General features: G+C 42.8%; 1 protein-coding gene across 1 annotated transcript in view; it reads right to left on the bottom strand.

Moving 5' to 3' along the window:
• Positions 1-19,456, bottom strand: part of myo10 (myosin X) — a 262,007-nt gene that overhangs the window by 135,341 nt on the left and 107,210 nt on the right. Inside the window, exon 4 of the mRNA XM_068001886.1 lies at positions 4,257-4,444. Within this exon, the coding sequence (XP_067857987.1) occupies positions 4,257-4,444 (188 nt within the window). The remainder of the gene's footprint in view (positions 1-4,256; positions 4,445-19,456) is intronic.

The following is a 19,456-nucleotide window of genomic DNA, read 5'->3' as shown; positions in this document are numbered from 1 at the left end:
TGCTGCAGCGGAATATTCGTAGGGCTCTACGTAATTAGCAGTGGAATATTCGACAACAAATTCTGGCAGTTTAGAGGTTCCTCATGTGTTTAAATGGTTATCAGTTACATCACCAGCACAATTTGGATTTATATAGCTTCTTTAATGTAGGAAAATGTCTCAAAGTACTTCAAAAAATGGATGTCAAGCTAAAGGAGGAGATATTAGCAGGAGTTCTTTTTTTATTCATTCATGGGATGTGGGCGTCGCTGGCAAGGCTAGCATTTATTGCCCATCCCTAATTGCCCTCGAGAAGGTGGTGGTGAACTGCCTTTTTGAACCGCTGCAGTCCGTGTGGTGAAGGTACTTCCACAGTTCCAAACGCTTGGTCACAGAGTCAGGTTTTAAGAAGGGTCTTCAAGGAGGAAGTGATGGTGGAGAGGTGGAGGGTTTTACGGTGAGAATTCCAGAGGGTGGGACCTCGGTGGCTGAAGGCACAGCTGTCAGTGGCGGGGTGAAGGGAGGGGAGGATGCACAAGAGGCCAGAGTCAGAGGAACGGAGAGTTCGCGAGAGGGGTTTGCAGAGCTGGAGATAGGGAGGGGTGAGGCCACGGAGGGATTTTAAACATGAGGACAAAAATTTTAAATTGGAGACATTGGGAAATCAGGAGCCATGTGATTCACGGGTGAGCGGGATTTGGTGAGGCAGTTTAATGTGAATGGGGTCAATTAGGCACGAGATGGGTCTCATGGATGAGATGAGCAGAGGGTGGCAATGGTGGGGGTGGGGGGGGGGGGAGATGGGAAAGAAGCTAGAGATGCAGGTTCAGGGCTAGGGCAGGTTTGGCTCAGTGGGCAAGGGAAAGGAGGAAAGCAGCAGAGGCAGCTGAACGGATGGCCTCAATTTTGGTTAAAAAAGCAGCCTATAAGTGCCTTGCACATGTTGTTGGAGGTGAAGGTGGGCGGGACTGGGAGAAGGGCATAAGGAAACGATCGGTGATGGAGACAATAAGCCAGAACATTTATTTTATATTTTGAATTAGCTTTCTTTAGAATAATCCACCCGCAACATTTAGTTCACGAACAAGAGCATTTCATTTCAACAGACTATTCTTGGCAGACTGCAGTTTATTCAAATTTAAATGACAGCATCTCACTGACTATCCACCCTAAATTATTAAGTATTAAAATTATGTATTAATAGATCTCCCGTGGGGGTGCTCACTGGAGGATGTGTTGTTTTATGCAATGTAATGTAAAAGATTTTATCAGGCCACCAATTTATGGTACAAAGTGAAATTGTACTTACATTGCACAGTAATATGGAACTATTAGTGGTATTTTCTGTTCATTTTTAGTGCGATTATGTCCACATTTTCATGGAAATCATAAATCAGAAGGCTTGAATATTATTATCTACTTGCTTGGCTATGTACTCAATTTACATCTGATCTTAAAAAAAAGTCCAGGATCCTCAGAAAGATCATAGGCAAGGTGTTCCAGGATGCAGTCACGAAGGTAGGTGTGCAGAGATATGGGACTCAATTTTAAAACCGAGCCGGGGAGGGAGCGGTGGGGGTGGGTGGTCAAATTCAGGTGGGGAAACCACTAGTACGGGTTTCCCGGACATCCTTACGATTTTGACGTAAGGACATCTTTTATTTTTTTTTGTCGGTTTCCCGTCCGACTGACCAGCCTGATTGACAGGCTGGTCTCAGTCAGACGGGAAGCCAGCCAGGGAGAGGACATCTGCAGGTAAGTTGTTTGTATGGATTGGTGGGGGGGCACTGGGGTGAGTCACGGGGTGGTGGGGGGGGGGGGGGGGAAGAGGTCGGGATTGGGGGTCGGGATTGGGGGTCATTGCGGGGGTTCGCAATCATTGTGGGGGGGGGGGGGGGAGGAGGAGGAGGATCGGGGTCGGGGGTCCGCGATCGTTGGGGGATTCGTGCATGTGCTCCTGTTGGGCCTGGGGGAAGAACTCCTGCTCCTCTGGGCCCACAAGCTGTGCCTTTCTAGGTATCTAACTGTTAGTCTTGGGCCTTCTCGCCTGCCTTCACAAGGTGTAAAACAGAAGGCCCGGGAATCCCGCCCCCCTGGGGTGAAATCGGGAAGTCCAGAAAAATGGAGGCCCGAAGCCTCCTTGAAAGGTTTTAAGGTCCGACCCACCTCCTGGGAGTGGGTCTGAAATGGTGGCAATGTTACAATTGAGCCCATGGAGTTCGGGGGGGGGGTGGAGAGGGGGAAGCGGGGAGATGTATATTGGTAGTGATGGGAGGGGCTGTAAAAAGGCCTGGGAGCAGTGCAACAGGGTGGTGAAGGTATCTGGGAGGAGTGGAGGGGGATGTGAGAGAAGTGGAGGGACGTTGGGGTATGGGAGCAATGGAAGAGGGATCCTGAGGGATACCTTCATGACTCTTCCTGGAATATCTTGCTCATGATCTTCTCATCCTGGGAAGGATGGGAGTTGAGGGACTGGAAAAGGCGAGAGGGTGATGCTCTGGATTGGGCACCACTGTTGGGGAAGGAGTGGTCATGCATTGTACTGGGAAGGGGGTGCGAGGATGTAGGACCATTGGGGAGAGAAGTCTTGGGGTACAGAAGGATTGGAAGGGTAGGGTAAGGAACTATGGGGGTAGGGGCTGGGATGTAGGAATGTTGGTGGAGTTCGTAGTATTTGGGGAAGGGGTCAAGAGGAAGGGGTGAAGGAGAATAAAGGTTGTAAAATCTCAAATTTCCCCCCCTCCCCCACCATTAGCACGCCCAAGGAATTTTACAGTAGTGCTTTCGAGGCACTATGCTGGGAATCCCGTTTAGTTTTTTTTTTAAAAGTGCACAACATACTTATATTGCAATTGGAATTAAGACAAGCTTCCCAATTCAATGCTGGGAAAGTCCTTTGTAAATGCCAGCTCCAGCCCAAGGAAGGCCTATGGCCATATTCTTGGCCATGACTCAGGAACCAGATTTAACTCCTTACGGGCTATAACCTTTTCGTATGGGAAGCAAAGGGGGAAAGCACAGGCATTCAGTTGGTGAAAGCAAATGAGAGGCAGTAGGAAGGAGAAGGCAGAGGGAAGTCTATCTGGTGGTTGGACAGCTGATAAATGGGAAAGACAGCTGGTGAGAGCATTTTTACAGGCCTCAGATAGATGGAACCGTAGAAGCACACGATATACAGAGAGAGAGACAGAGGGAGAGAGAGTGAGATAGGCACATAGAGAAGGAACTACTTAAAATAATAAAAAAAATACTTGCCACTGTAGCAATAAATGTATGCGACTATAGAATTCTATATATTTTTCAAAAAAGATTCTCTTTATCACAGTATTTTTTTCTATATTAACACTCACTAAATCAAAGAACATCACATCGAAGCCTGTTGCTCTATCTAATCTCGCAGAAATTAATGCACTAACTTCAAGTGATACTTCCTACATATAAAATGTACTGACTGCATAAACAGGATACTCAAAGGGAATCAACAGTTTATGGAAACAATCACTCCAGTCACTGCAGAAATGACCAGCAGCTGTACTTGCAAATTATGTGATGGTGTCAGTCAACAGTTTAATTTCAATGAACCACTAGTGACCTGTGTTTACTTTTTATGTAACCATTACCATATATTCTTTATTTTACTTATAAATATCGATTGGATAGATTATTTCTCCACAAACCTACAATAAATATAGTACAATCATTAATTCTCTTGGGCAAGTGTCATCACATAACATGACAGGCAATGACACTTATTGCTCAGAGAAGCAGAATGAAACACACACATAAAATGGGAATGGTACACATTTCATACTAAAAGAGGGCGGGATTTCAAGGCATTAATCTAATATTGGGGCGCTGATGATTGTTACTAGCTGCTCAAGCTTTGCTCTTGCTGTAACAATGTCACCTGAACACCTCAATTACAACACTTCCTTGTAATCACTCCTGGATATATATTCCTCTCACTGCAATTTGTACTGCAAGATGTATATTAGTTCATCTCTCGGGAGAAAAACAAAACTCTTTGCCGCATTATTATAATTCAAGGCTCCCATTGCCCGATCAGTACATTGATATTTCATATAATAGTACTATTGAAAGAGTGTCTACGACAAAGGCTTTATGTGCACCAAACCAGGTGGTGCAATTCTCATTATACTAGTCGAGCGGTTTTATGAATGCACACGGGATGTACTGTCTCTCGACAGCTATTGTACAATCATTGAATCTCAACTCAAAAGGTAACTTCATTCATTATTGAAGCAGTGGCATTTTACCTGATGAGGACACATTGATTGTCGTTGCGTTTCCAAAGGCAGCGATAACACTCATTTGCAATAGCAAAAATGTGAGGTGCTGTTTCACCCAGGTGATACTTGCTGTATTGCTCCATGGTAGATTTATCATACAGTCCAGGAATTGGCTTGTAGGGATTCACTGATGCCAAGATGGAGCCGATATAGGTCTACAAAAGAATCAAAACAAAACAGGATTGGTTATAATCTATTCTACATACTAATCCATGAGCAATCATGTTGCAATAGAGAGGGGCTTTTCTATTTTGTAAACAAAATACTTTAGTAAAACAGTGAGTGCAGCAGAGTAATCTGTAATCTTACACAGACAGCTTCTTGGATAAGATAATAGAAATTAGCTTTGCAACTCAAAATTGACTTCTTAAAAAATTAAATGCTAGTTGAATTCAAACATCATCGCTGTGAACTTTACAATATCAAGCTAGAAACAAAAGTGGAAAATTCAGTGCAACAAAGAGGAGAACATTACAGCTAATTGCTCAGTGGGGTAGTCTTCACCTGCTGCACTGTAACCGGTATTTTTATTGAATCTACAAAAGAAGATGTAAATGGAATAGATACAAGTATGTAAAGCGTTAGAAGACCAGTTAAAGTGTCTGAAGAGTGGTTGTAAAACTGCTTAAATTGGATTACCTTTAGACAGCAGTCTCCAGAGTTTAATCTAAATGTGATAAATTCTATTTTTCTTCTATATTAACACTCACCAAGCCAAAGAGCATCACATTTAAAGCTGCTGTTCTATCTAATCTTGCAAAAGATTTTGCTAGTAAATATCTTTTGTAGGGATTTAATATTGGTCAAGATGGTTTTGCCCATCAACCACACAGAACAAAACTGTCCAGGTGTAACCATAGATCACAGCTAAATTGGGATCCTGTGTTACTAGAATTTTGGAAAAGCACAACTGTGGGCATGTGAAATTTATACTGTGTACAGTTGGAATGTGAAAATATATCCAGAAGTGCAATTATAAACTTTGGCCATCCAAACTTGGGTTGTGTCTAGAGACAGCATTTTGAGCTATATATTACAAAAATGAAGTACTGTTGACTGGACATTGTTCATGAGTTGCAGCCTTGACTCAATAGTAACACTCATTCCACCCAAGTCAGACGGTTGAGGACACAACACCCACTCCACTTGAATACATAATCTGGGCTGACACTTCAATAGAGTACTCGAGGAGTACTGCATTGTCAGAGATGATGTCCTTCACGTAAGATAGAATCGTGGAGTGGTTACAACACAGGAGGCCATTCGGCCCATCGAGCCCACGACAGTTCTTTGTAAGAGCTATCCAGTTACTCCTATTCTCCCGATCTTCCCCGTAGCCTGAAATTTCTTTCCCTTCAAATATTTATCCAATTCCTTTTTGAAAGCCACGATTGGATCTGCTTCCATCAACTTTTCAGGCAGCACATTCCAGATCATAACTACTCGCTGCGTAAAAAAGTTATTCCTCATGTCACCTTTGGCAAAAGAACCAATCACCTTAAATCTGTGTCCTCTGGTTCTCGACCCTTCCACCGATGGGAACAGTTTCTCTTTATTTACTTTATCTAATCCCTTCATGATTTTGAACACTTCTATCAAATCTCCTCTTAACCTTCTCTGCTCTGAGGAGAACAACCCCACCTTCTCCAGTCTATCCATGAAACTAAAGTCCCTCATCCCTGGAACCATTCTAAGGCTTTCACATCCTTCCTAAAGTGTGGTGCCCAGAATTGGACACAATACTCCACCTGTAGTCGAACCAGTGCTTTATAAAGGTTCAACATAACTTCCTTGCTTTTGTACTCTACACCTCTATTTATAAAACCCACGATCCCGTATGCATTTTTAACCGCTTCCTCAACCTGTCCTGCCACCTTCAATGATTTGTGCACATATACCCCCAGGTCTCTCTGTTTCTGAACCCCCTTTAGAATTGTGCCCTTTAGTTTATATTGCCTCTCCTCATTCTTCCTGCCAAAATGTATCACTTCGCACTTCTCTGTGTTAAATTTCATCTGTCATGTGTCCGCCATTCCACCAGCCTGTCTATGTCCTCTTGAAGTCTGTTACTATCCTCCTCACTGTTTACTACATTTCCAAGTTTTGTTTCATCTGCAAATTTTGAAATCGTGCCTTGTACACCCAAGTCATTAATATGTATCAAAAAGAGCAGTGGTCCTATTACCGACCCCTGGGGAACACCACTGTATACCGTCCTCCAGTCTGAAAAACAACCGGTCACCACTACTCTGTTTTCTGTCACTTAGCCAATTTCGTATCCATGCTGCCACTGCCCCTTTTATTCCAGGGGCTTCAATTTTACTGACAAGCCTCTTACGTAACACTTTATCAAACGCCTTTTGAAAGTTCATACACATCAACCGCATTGCCCTCATCAACCCTCTCTGTTACCTCATCAAGAACTCAAACAGGTCAGTTAAACATGATTTGCCTTTAACAAATCCATGCTGGCTTTTCTTTATTAATCCACACTTGTCCAAGTGACTATTAATTTTGTCCCGGATTATCATTTCTAAAAGCTTCCACATCACCGAAGTTAAACTGACTGGCCTGCAGTTGCCAGGTTTATCCTTACACATTTTTTTGAACAAGGGTGTAACATTTGCAATTCTCCAGTCCTCTGGCACCACCCCTGTATCTACGGATGTTTGGAAGATTATGGCCAGCGCCTCTGCAATTTCCACCCTTACTTCCCTCAACAACCTAGGATGCATCCCATGTGGACCAGGTGACTTATCTAGTTTAAGTACAGCCAGCCTTTCTAGAATCTCCTCTATCAATTTTTAGCCCCTCCGGTATTTCAACTTCCTCCCCTTTTACTGTGACTTTGGCAGCATCTTCTTCCTTGGTAAAGACAGATGCAAAGTACTCATTCAGTAGCTCAGCCATCCCCTTTGCCTCTGTGCGTAGGTCTCCTTTTTGGTCCCTAATCGGCCCCACCCCTCCTCTTACTACCCATTTACTATTTATATGCCTGTAGAAGACTTTTGGGTTCCCTTTTGGATGTTAAAACCAAAAGGGTTTTTCTCAGGCGGACATAAAGATTCCATGGCACTATTCGAAGAACAGAAGGGAAGTTATCCCCATGCCCTGGCCAACATATATCCCTCAACCAACACCAAAAGGAGATTGGGCCAGAATTTGCTGTGGCAGGGCATCTAATGGCATTTACCCGTTTAGGTTTGTTAAGTTTTTTGCATAGCAAGTTGCTGGAAGTGCGAGCTGATAATGGTGCAGCAAGGGGATCGGGGCATCTGGGGCCTGAGTGAACAGGGCAACCAACAGGGTATCTCCCTAATCAGTCAGATTGAAGGAATCTGAAGTTAACAGCACAAGGATTGAGAAAGAAGTGGGTGAATTCAATGTCAAATCAAGTACAGAAAGAGAAATAAACAGAGGGAAAGAAAGATTAGATTAAGAGAGAGAGAAAAAAAATCAGAAGGGAAAAGTAAAAAAAAATTAAATTTAAAATTTGACATTTTAAAAATCTCCAACAATTAAAATCTAAAGGAGACTCCACACTTGTAATAGTTAATTTTCAGTGCCATAGAGGGCTGTTGGCAGAAATTAACAATTATCATGTCGATAAAGGGGTACTTAGGCTTGAATTGAGAAGACTTAACTTTCTGTGGCGAGTTTAGTTCGTATCTATCGCACAAATACAGGAACTTCATGCCATTCATTGCATTTCAATGGTGAGGCAGACAGAGAGATGCTGTTTTTGCAAAGCTAACAGCGGAGCGCGCAACTCCGACAGTGACTTTTGGATATCTGTGTTTAACCGCGCATCTGCCCCTCGCCTGAAGTTGCTGTATCTTATGCTTAAATAACGATGAACGCTATTAGCCTCACCATTATTCTGATAGCAAAATATGGCCCAATAACTGGTCATTCATCTCACTGCTGCCATATTTGCCTGCAATACAAGAGTGACTAAACTACAAAAGTAATTAATTGGCTACAAATCAACAACAACTTGCATTTATAGTACAATAGTAGGTACAGCACAGGAGGCGGCCATTCGGCCCATCGTGCCTGCTCTTTGAAAGAGCTATCCAATTAGTCCCGTTCCCCTGCTCTTTCCCGATAGCCCTGTAAATTTTTTCCCTTCAAGTTTTTATCCAATTCCCTTTCGAAAGTTACTGTTAAATCTGCTTCCACCATTCTTTCAGGCAGTGCATTCTAGATCATTACAACTCGCTGCATAAAAAAATGATTCCTCATGTCGCCTCTAGCTCTTTTGCCAATCACCTTAAATCTGTGTCCTCTGTGCTACTGGAAACAGTTTCTCCTTATTTACTTTATCAAAACCACTCATGACTTTGAATACCTCTATCAAATCTCCATGTAACCTTCTCTGCTCTAAGGAGAACAACCCCAGCTCTATCAGTCTCTCCACATAACTGAATCCCTCATCCCTGGTACCATTCTAGTAAATCTCTTCTGCACCCCCTCCAAGGCCTTGACATCTTTCCTAAAGTCTGGTGCCCAGAACAGAACACAACACTCCAGCTGTGGCCTAACCAGTGTTTTATAAAGGATTAGCATAACTTCCTTGCATTTGTACTCTATGCCTCTATTAATAAAGCCCAGGATCCCATCTGCTTTTTTAACAGCCTTCTCAGATATGTGCACATACATCCCCCAGGTCTCCCTATTCCTGCACTCCCTTTAAAATTGTACCATTTAGTTTATATTGCCTCTCCTCATTCTTCCTACCAAATGTATCACTTCACATTTCTCTGCGTTAAATTTCATCTGCCACGTGCCTGCCCATTTCACCAGTCTGTCTATGTCCCCCTGAAGTCTGTTACTATCCTTCACGTTGTTTACTACATTTCCGAGTTTTGTGTCCTCCGCAAACTTTGAAATTATACCCTCTATATCCAAGTCCAGTCATTAATATATATCAAAAAGAGCAGTGGTCCTAATACAGACCCCTGGAGAACACCATTGTATACTTCCCTCCAGTTTGAAAAACAACCGTTCACCACTACTTTCTGCTTTCTATCCCCTAGCCAATTTTGTATCCACGCTGCCACTGTCCCTTTAATTCCATGAGCTTTAATTTTGCTAACAAGTCTATTATGTGGTACTTTATCAAATACATTTCGAAAGTCCATATACGCATCAACTGTATTACCCTCTCTGTTACTTCGTCAAAGAACTCAATCAAGTTAGTTAAACATGATGTTCCTTTAACAAATCCGTGCTGACTTTCATTTATTAGTCCATACTTTTCCAAATGCCAATTAATTTTGTCCTGGATTATTGTCTTTAAAGTTTTCCCACCACTGACATGAGGCCGACCAGCTTGAAATTCCCTCTCCCCTTTTTATACAGCGCCTTTAACGTAGAAAAACGTACCAAAGGCACTTCACAGGAGCATATCCAGACAAAAATTGACAGTGAGTCAAAGAAGGAGCTATTAGGATAGGTGACTAAAAGCTTGGTTAAAAGGGTAGGTTTTAAGGCGTGTCTTAAAGAGAGGGAGGTGACGAGATAGAGAGGTTTAGGAGGGAATCCCAAAGCTTAGGGCCTAGACAGCTGAAGGCACTCTCACCAATGGTGGGACGAAGGCAGTGAGGGATGCACAAGAAGCCAGAGTTGGGGAACACAGGCTTCTCGACGTGTTTTAAGGCCGAGAAGGTTAGAGAAAAGGAGCGACACAGCCATGGAGTACATCTTCAAAGACCATATAACAACTCTGGAGGAGACACAATCATGGGATAGAAAAAGAACATAGAAGGCTCATGTCCAGTGGACACTTTTGTGTGCACAGAGAGTTCGAGCCTGAAAAGGCACAAAGGCTTTTTGGAACGTCCTGAAAGGAGGATGCCGAATATCAGTGAAGAGTGAAAACAGGCAGACAGCTGTGGTACATGGCAGATGGAGAATCCAATGACAAGATCTTATGGAGTTATGGTCAGGTCAGTTTATAATGATTGATGGACTAATTAGTAAAATATGAGTGTTATTTTTCAGTTCTGCTTAGCATCAGTATCTCAGTTACTACAGCATGTTGCTATTATTTTCAATGTCTTTATACACAAGCTTCAAGTTTCTTTTTTTTCATTCTAATCAGTACACTTGCTTTGGTCGGCTTTATGCATAAAACATTTTGTTAGTGGCAGTTCTTGCTATTAGTAAATACTTTTCCCTAAAAAAAACTGAACTCTAAGCCTTGCAAGCAAGGGCAGCACGTTACTGGGACACACAGATGCACGTCAAAATGTCTGATGCAACATTTGCGTTGCCTCTCTTTTGTTGAATTTTATGTTCATCAAGGTGATGGGAAACACTTCCCACTTTGGGCAGCTGGTGTCAGCATCAAGCTCTCCCAGGTGAAGTATAGCACAAAGTATTAATTCTCTCTCAACTGCTCCATTCCAACTATATGCTTTTGGCCCTTCAACGGAGCACTCCTACTGCACCAGGCATCCGGTGGTCTCTCTGAAGGAGATTGTCAATATAGTGTCAACGAATGCCAAATTAGGCATTCAGGGTTGACCCCCAGCAATATTTCTGCTCTGCATTAGGAGTCTGCCACTGCAGGGAAGGGAAATGCTTTTCTGCTGCAGCACTGCCCTTACAGCTGCATAAAAGGGACTGGTCACTAACTGCCTGGCTGATAAGTGTTAAAGGACCAAAAATAATTCTAGCCCTGCTGCAAGGATTCTTTATGGTGAGCGGCAGGAGGCAACTGAAGTGATTTAAAAGAATAATCTTGCTGGTCTCAACATTAACGCTGCCAGACCTCTGTTGCCACAGCCCCCCTACTGCCTCTTCTTTCTGGCCTTCTCATCCATTGACAGTGTGGAGGGGGAAATCCACTGGAGTCTTCAGCCCCATCCACCCATCATTTATGTACGTCAGAGAAGGCAGGGAGTGGGCAGCTGTCGTCGGAAACAGAGAGAAATCTTGGCGGTCAGTTTTAGGGGCTGGGATTTGGTAGGAGGCCTCTCCAACCCAATTTCCTCGATTCTCTGCCTTGGGATTGCCCATTTTTGGGCAGTATTACGGAGAAAAAAAATCCTCTCCATAGTTCCTTTACTGCAAGCCAGCGCACACTAAATAGTAAATGATTACACTAGACTTGGTGCCTGAAGCAAACCTTGCGACACACACACACACACACACACACACACACACACACTCACACTAGCTGGTTGCGCACACACTCACACTAGCTGGTTGCGCACACACTCACACCAGCTGGTTGCGCACACACTCACACTAGCTGGTTGCGCACACACTCACACTCACTCACTAGCTTGCCGCACACACACACGCACACACCCTAGTTTGCCACACTAACAATTACTCACAAGCTCCTGAAGCCAATTTCTACTAATGCTGTGAAATGACACTTGCTCTAAATTCTAGTGTTACAGCAGGTCAGCAAGTAGCCCAGTATAAAAATGATTGAATTTAATCCAAGTAAATATCTCCCACATTAAATCCCCCTCCCCATCGCTAGGAGGTGAGAGATTCACTCGAGGCAGTTATAAATCTTTGATGTTAATCTCCAAAGGGTTTAAAACTGAAAATCATTTTCAGCCAATGTACTGGATAGGTAATTTAATCATTTCAGAAATACGAACCGAGTTGGAGTAACTCTACTTGTAAAGCCTGAGCTATTTAGATTGGATTATCTTCATACAAACTAAATTAGACATGAAAATACAAATTGATATTTAGAAACTCTGCTTTGAAAGATAAAATAAAAAAGATAAATTAAATACCACAAATGTTGTAAACAGGATATATCTGACAATAGAAGCGTAACATCCTAAATTAGAAGAGAATATATAATAACACCAGTTAACCTGCAATCAGATCTTTGTACATTTGGTCTTGCTTTCATTATCATGTAACTATCTCATTTTGAAGAAAGTAACCGTGTTGATTTGGGTATAGTAAGAGAACTGGACATACACACAACTGATCAGAGGCAGCAATAAAAATTCAGACTGAAACGATGCTTTTAGTCTTAAATTTCAAATAACCTTCATCCCAATCTTTCATTGAATAAAAATATTAAAATGCTTTTGAGAATAAGTTCTGTACCCAACACAGTTAGTATAGTTTAATGAAACGTTCATTTGAATTGGAGAAAAATGCAGATGTTTCAATAAATATTCACAATATTCACAAGGGTCAAAATGTGGGGAGTTAAGAAATGAAAAAATGTGATTTTGCTTCAATTTATGTAGCAATACATGGTTTCTTCTCAAAAATATGCAATTATTTAATGATCTTGTTCCTATGATTCTGGGGCTGCATTTACACTACATTGTAGGCGCTGTGTGGTTACACTACATTGTAGTCGCTATGGCCATCCCCACACCTCCACTACTCGCCTTTAAACAGCCACCCAACCTCAAACAGACCATCGTTCGCAGCAAACTACCTAGCTTTCAAGAGAACAGCGTCCACGACGCCACACAACCCTGCCACGGTAACCTCTGCAAGACATGCCAGATCATCGACACAGATACCACCATCACACGAGAGGACACCACCCACCAGGTGCATGGTTCATACTCCTGTGACTCGGCCAACGTTGTCTACCTCATACGTTGCAGGAAAGGATGCCCCAGAGCATGGTACATTGGCGAGACCATGCAGACGCTGCGACAACGGATGAACGGACACCGCGCAACAATCACCAAACAGGAGGGTTCCCTCCCAGTCGGGGAACACTTCAGCAGTCATGGACATTCATCCACCGACCTTCGGGTAAGCGTACTCCAAGGCGGCCTTCGAGACACACGACAACGCAAAATCGTCGAGCAGAAATTGATAGCCAAGTTCCGCACCCATGAGGACGGCCTCAACCGGGATCTTGGGTTCATGTCACGCTACACGTTACCCCACCAGCGAACAAATGTTATCTGTTTTTAATATAATGGGTCATTTGCTGGCTCTCTCTGCCTTCCGGATGTTTCTGCCTCTCTCTGTTTTTTTTCTCTTTTTTTTCCCTGTTTGTTTTTTTGTTGAATGTGTATTCGGGGGTTCTGCAGGTGACACCTCTCTGTCTGAACACGGTGATTGCCTTGGCAACGGGCAGTTGCAGGGGCAGTCTGTAAACACCATGTATTGTTCTATATGTATAAATGCGTAGGCTTCAAGGAGCTCTTGAAACATTTGCCTGAGGAAGGAGGAAATCTCCGAAAGCTTGTGAATTTAAAATAAAATTGCTGGACTATAACTTGGTGTTGTAAAATTGTTTACAATTGTCAACCCCAGTCCATCACCGGCATCTCCACATCATGGTTTTAGTTTGTACCAATGCTAAAGTTGTAGTGTAAATCTTGAATCAAGTCTCCAGAATAAAGCAGAATAAAAAATGTGATAATATATAAAGCATATGTGATCCTAGCTTTTATAAATAGTGACCTGGAGTACAAAAAAAGCAAATCAGTTAATACTAAATCTATAGAAATCACTGGTCGGCTTACAGTTAGAATACTGTGTCCAGTTTTGGCCACCCTACTTTAAGATTTATGTCAAAGGCATGGAGAGGGTACAGAAGAGATTTACGGAGATAATACGAGGAATGTGAGGCTTCAGTTATGAGGAGAGAATAGAGAAGCTGGGTGTTCCTTCCATTAGAACAGAGAAGGTTAAGAGGCTATCTGATAGAGGAATTCAAAATTACAAGGGGTTTTGATGAGATAAGTAGGGAAAAACTATTCCCACTTGTCAGTCAGTTAGTAACTGGTGGGCAGAAATTTATTATCACCAAAAGAAGCTTTGTTCTGGAATCAGGATGGGTCCTAACTCCAGATCTGCAACTTTCAGTGCTGGATCCATTTTGCACCAATGCTACAGTTGAAGTATAAATGCAACAGCTTGAATGATGAACTTCAAGGGGTAGAAATTAGTCTGGGCCTGCTGCCTGGCCCAGACTCGGGGTGAGCTGCCGGTGTTCACTGCGCCTCCATAGAGCAGCTCTCCCTTCAGGAGAAAGCGAATTTGGGCTGCCTGCCTCACCAGCAGTGGCCCTCAGCTAAGTCCCAGGAGGGGGAGTGGAGTGGGCTATCGGAACTCCTGTGGAGCTGGGGGGGGGGGGGGGCACTCCAGAGAAAAGTATTTTTTGGAAAAAGATTTTAAAAAATGGTCTCTGGTTAGTGGCCATGGCAGCCACTGAAGAACTCTGGGGTGACTAATTGAACTGGCGTAGGGCCCCTAATCTACATATTCAAGGGGCCTAACACCCATTTTAGGTGCCTGCCTGGGATGCCGAAAAAATGGGCCCCATGACTATGGCAGTGGGACCATCCAGTGGGCCTATTTTATGCCTGAAAAATTTCTACCCCAAGTCCTTCAAGGAATTTGTCCTGAAAAGTAACAAACGTTAACAAGTTTGTTAACGTTTATGTTCATTTAAGATATAGAGAAAAGGATTTTAAAATACTGTAAACAGGTTTATCTTCCACAAAATACTTCTGTAAAAATGAACATATTTTACAGTTAAAGCTATTTCGTAACTTTGTCTATTAAAATGTGAAATTTTCAATCGCAGCTGTTATTTTAAAAAAAACGTTCTGCCAAATACTCCCAACTACAATTTTCGTCAGAAAATTACAGAGCAGAATTCCAAGGAGGAGGAAAAAAAGTCAAAAGCTTATTCCAGAATTGCTACTGTTAACAGCTGATTCGAAGGCCCTGGTTAGACCCAAGTACAAAAGGCTGAACAATTTGAAAGCTTACTTGGTTGATTAGGCGTCAGGCAGATGGCTGTAATCAGTACCATGCAGTAAGGCTATGAACTTGCCTCTGCGAAATGTCAACAACTTCCTCTCCCCATTGAGCATTTCTGAATGCTGACAGGCTGCCAAGTACAAAGCATGCACCCAACCTTTTCTGCAAGGCAGCCGTCAGTCTGTGCTCTTGATACCACGGCTATAATAACAAGACTATCTGCTGTTGAACACTCGTCATTTCAAAACATGATGCTCCCTTGAGGTTATAAAATTGGACAAATACAGTGGACAGGGCAAGCTTAAGAATCTGTACTGACCACAAATATTTCTCAAAATGCTGAGCATTGCTGTAAGTCCTAAACTAACCTCAAGTGAATTTGATATATAGCCGAATCCATTTAAAATGGATCACAAAAAAAGAAATTTGGCACATTATTCCCCCCCCCTCCTTAAAGCACTGACTCTTGCTGGGGGTATGGTTCATGACTGCTGGGCACTTTCCAATACCTTCCCCAAGTGACCATTCTAAATGTGTAAGCCCAGACAGTGAGCATCTGCAGCCTATTCAATTGTGGAGTGTTACAGCACTACTCAATCATGTCCTCACCTGATGTCCACATAAGCACAGTTTCCAGCAGGAACTGGGTAGCAGTCAGCAGCGGGAAGTCTGCTTGATTTCTATCCTTCCAAATCTCAGGCATGCTGGGTCCAATTAAAGTGCTAATTAAATTAACTGCTGCCCCAGTTGAAATTTATTTTAATCTTTTATAACCAAAATGTGTTCAGAAGGCAGTTGGCAATGCACTCATACATTTTGTGGTGAGTTAGGCTGATCACCATGTCATTCGTGAGAAGCTCCTGGCATTTGCTGTTCACATAATGATGGCTGAAACTTATACTTGCTAGCTATTCAATAACCAACTAATGACTAGGCAAAGAGGGCATCATTGGGGTTGAGATGGCTTGAAGGTGATATGCCTAGTGATAGAAGATTGGAATCAAGTCAACCCTCTGTGGCAAACTGGTAATACAATGCTTGAGCCAAGCAGGTCGGCATTACTTTAGGGCACAACTGATTGAGCAGCCAGTTGACTCATTAATGGGGTTTGGAAGGGTAAGCCTGTCACTAGGAGCTAGGATCCTTCCTACTTAGTTCTAGATAACGCTGCAAGCCAATGCCTTTACCAGGTAGACAATTGTAAACAATTTTACAACACCAAGTTATAGTCCAGCAATTTTATTTTAAATTCACAAGCTTTCGGAGGCTACCTCCTTCCTCAGGTGAACGATGCGGAAAGGATAGTCCTGGTAGGATAGTCCTGGTAGGATAGTCCTGGATGGACAAGCAGCAGGAAGCTTGCCAGTGCTAAGTGCTGGTTAAACTTCAGCAGTACTCCTGTAACACTTGGAGGCTCTAAGCCTTGGCTCTTGCCAACCTGCCTCCAAGACCTCTGGACTTGCCTAAGTGGGTGTGTCCTATAGAGAAAGGATGTGCACTCCATATTGGGCAAGCAGAAACTGTACCTGCATGGATTTCTCAGTAACTTGGTTTGTAGACTCTTTAACCCTGATGATGGGTTTCCACGCGTGTCCGACACGATCAAAAAGCACAACTAAAATGGCTAAAACAGGGCTGTCACCAGACACTTAAAGCACATTGGGTGCCCCATGCTATACTGTTTTTCTTACACTATAATGAAGATAGTCAGTTGTCTAGTGTGCTTTAAATGCAACTCACTTCCAGGTTTATTGCCAATATTGTCAGATTGGAAAGTACAAAAATGTTACAAATGTTCAAGGAAAGTTATGGAAAGTGCGGATAACAAGATTACGATCATAATGTTTCAAATGTTGGGGACAAATATGACTACATTGTAACTAAGTATTCTAGGCATAAATCAGATTAAAGCTAATGTCAATGAAACCATGTAAAACATTTAGGATTTATTCATTCTCCATATAGCATTGGTGCAAAGTGATTCAACTTTGCACACACTGTCAAAACAGTGCAAACGCAGACTGAATTGGACATCAGGGACCAAACGGGCATAAGAAAGAAGCTAAGCAAGACTCCCTAGACGAGCAGGTCTCACTCCACCACTCCAGTCAGTTTACCTCTAAATTCGACTACTCCACAACACCACCCCCCCAATCAGTCCATGAACTCCAACTTGTCCTAAACTCTGCTGCATGTATCCTGTCCCACATGAGGTCCCACTTGCCCATAATCCCAGTCCTTGCTGACCTAAATTGGCTCCTTATTCCCCAACTCCCGAAGTTTAAAATCCTCATCCTAGTCTTTAAAACCCTCTATGGCTTCGCCCCCACCCTATCTGGGCACTCTGACGCTAGCCTCTTGTGCATCCTCCCCCTTTCACCCCACCATTGGAGGCAGAACCTTTAACTGCCTACTCCCTGGAATTCTCTCCCTCAACCCCTCTGCCTGTCCACCACCTCTCTGTCCTTCTTTCAAAAAAATTCTCAAAACTCATCTTCTGAACCAAGCTTTTAATCACCCTCCTAATATCTCCTTTCCTGGCTCAGTGTCCATTTTGTTTACACTTTCTGTGAAGCACATTGGGATGCAGTTTTTTTATATATGTGTAAACAATGTAAAATGAATGATGATGTTGTTATAAGAACATAAGAAATAGGAGCAGGAGGAGGCCATATGGCCCCTCAAGCCTGCCCCGCCATTCATTGAGATCATGGTTGAGTATTCTAGGCATAAATCAGATTAAAGCGAATGTCAATGAAACCACGTAAAACATTTAGGGTTTTTTCATTCGACCTCAACTCCACTTTCCTGCCCGATCCCCCATCTCTTGATTCCCCTAGAGTCCAAAAATCTATCTATCTCAGCCTTGAATATACTCAACGACTCAGCATCCACAGCTCTCTGGGGTAGAGAATTCCAAAGATTCACAACCCTCTGAGTGAAGACATTCCTCCTCATCTCAGTCTTAAATGGCCGATTCCTTATCCTGAGACTATGTCCCTAGTTCTAGACTCTCCAGCCAGAGGAAACAACCTCTCAGCTTCTAGTTGTTGATGTTGATACATCAGTCAATCAAAATTGGCACTCAGTTTCTGCTTCACACTGACGCAAAACTTGTCCATTGTGAATGCACCCAAAATGCCTGTTTTTAAAAAAAATAATGGGGCAGAAATTGTTCGGAGCAGTGAACCAACAGTGCTCGCCGCTCCACAGATTTATACTAACCCACTAACTTACTGTGGGTCTTTACTTTGGACATTTCCTCCAATAGGAAGCGGAGAAGAGCCCAGCATTAACTCCAGTGAAGCTAGGACCCATGGGAGAAGGGAGAGGATCGCTCTCTCCCCTCGATCAATCAGATCGCGGCATTTTTGACAAGCTGCGTTAACTGTCTCTACAGGCTTCCAACGTTAAAACCAGGAAGTGAAAGGTACAACATTAAAATCAATTTAAAAAGTTACAGACAGCAAAAAAAAGAGAGGGTATGAAATAATTGAATTAAATAAGTGACAGAAGGGGAATGTAAAAAAAATAATTTTAAAAAAAGTTTTTTTAATGACCAAAAACTATGAAAATAAGGGGTAATGAGACTCCATTTTTAAAAAAAGTTAATAACTGCCAAACAGCTAAAAATTAAGACTTATCGTGCAGTTAAAGCTTAGTTTAGACCTGGTATTTTTAAGAGTACCTGTTTTGTGGCGATATTAGCTACTTTCCAGCTGGGCAGATGAGCATGTTTGTGGTTTTTCAATGATTGCCCTGATTCCAGCTGGCGATATCCCTTGAATTCGAAGCTGTCATATCACCGGCGAACCAGTAGAAGCAAGTTCCGGATTTCCACAATTCACCGTGCACATGCGAACACTGGAACTTGCTCCTCCATTTCGCCACTAACAACGGTGAGCTGATCACTGTTATTTTGCAAGCAATTTCTGACCAATGTCAGCTTCGATTTACCGATGGATATATTGAGGCAGAAGGGTCTGGGGAGAGAATTCCAGAAAGTAGCACCCAGGCTCCGCTGCCAATGCTGGGGTGAGGTAGGCAGGGGGGAGGGTGCACACAAGGCCAGAGTCAGGGTGCTCAGATAAGGCAGGTTGAGGACATGGAGGGATTTAAAGACAAGGATAAGGGTTTTAGACTTCAGGCAGAAAGTTGCTGTTCTTGATTTCGGAAAAACTTTGAGCTGCAATTTAGGACCAAAATTAGGCAAAATACAAATGAGCCCACTTTTGAAAAGGACGGGTGTTCAATACTCAGCAGTGACATTGAGTGTTAGATGGTGCCACCAGATGGCAATGCCTCACCTTATGCTTCACTAAAATCCTAGTGACAACTATATAAAAAAAGCCGCACTAAAGGCAATGAAAACTCCTCAGATCTTTGTGCAGACAAAATATTTTTAAGTTATAACTCCAATTATTTAACACTTTATA

This window comes from Heptranchias perlo, chromosome 2, assembly GCF_035084215.1.
Source record: "Heptranchias perlo isolate sHepPer1 chromosome 2, sHepPer1.hap1, whole genome shotgun sequence".
Classification (NCBI taxonomy): domain Eukaryota; kingdom Metazoa; phylum Chordata; class Chondrichthyes; order Hexanchiformes; family Hexanchidae; genus Heptranchias; species Heptranchias perlo.
Note: the sequence above shows the minus strand (reverse complement) of the source record. Positions and strands in the feature narration are given on the sequence as shown.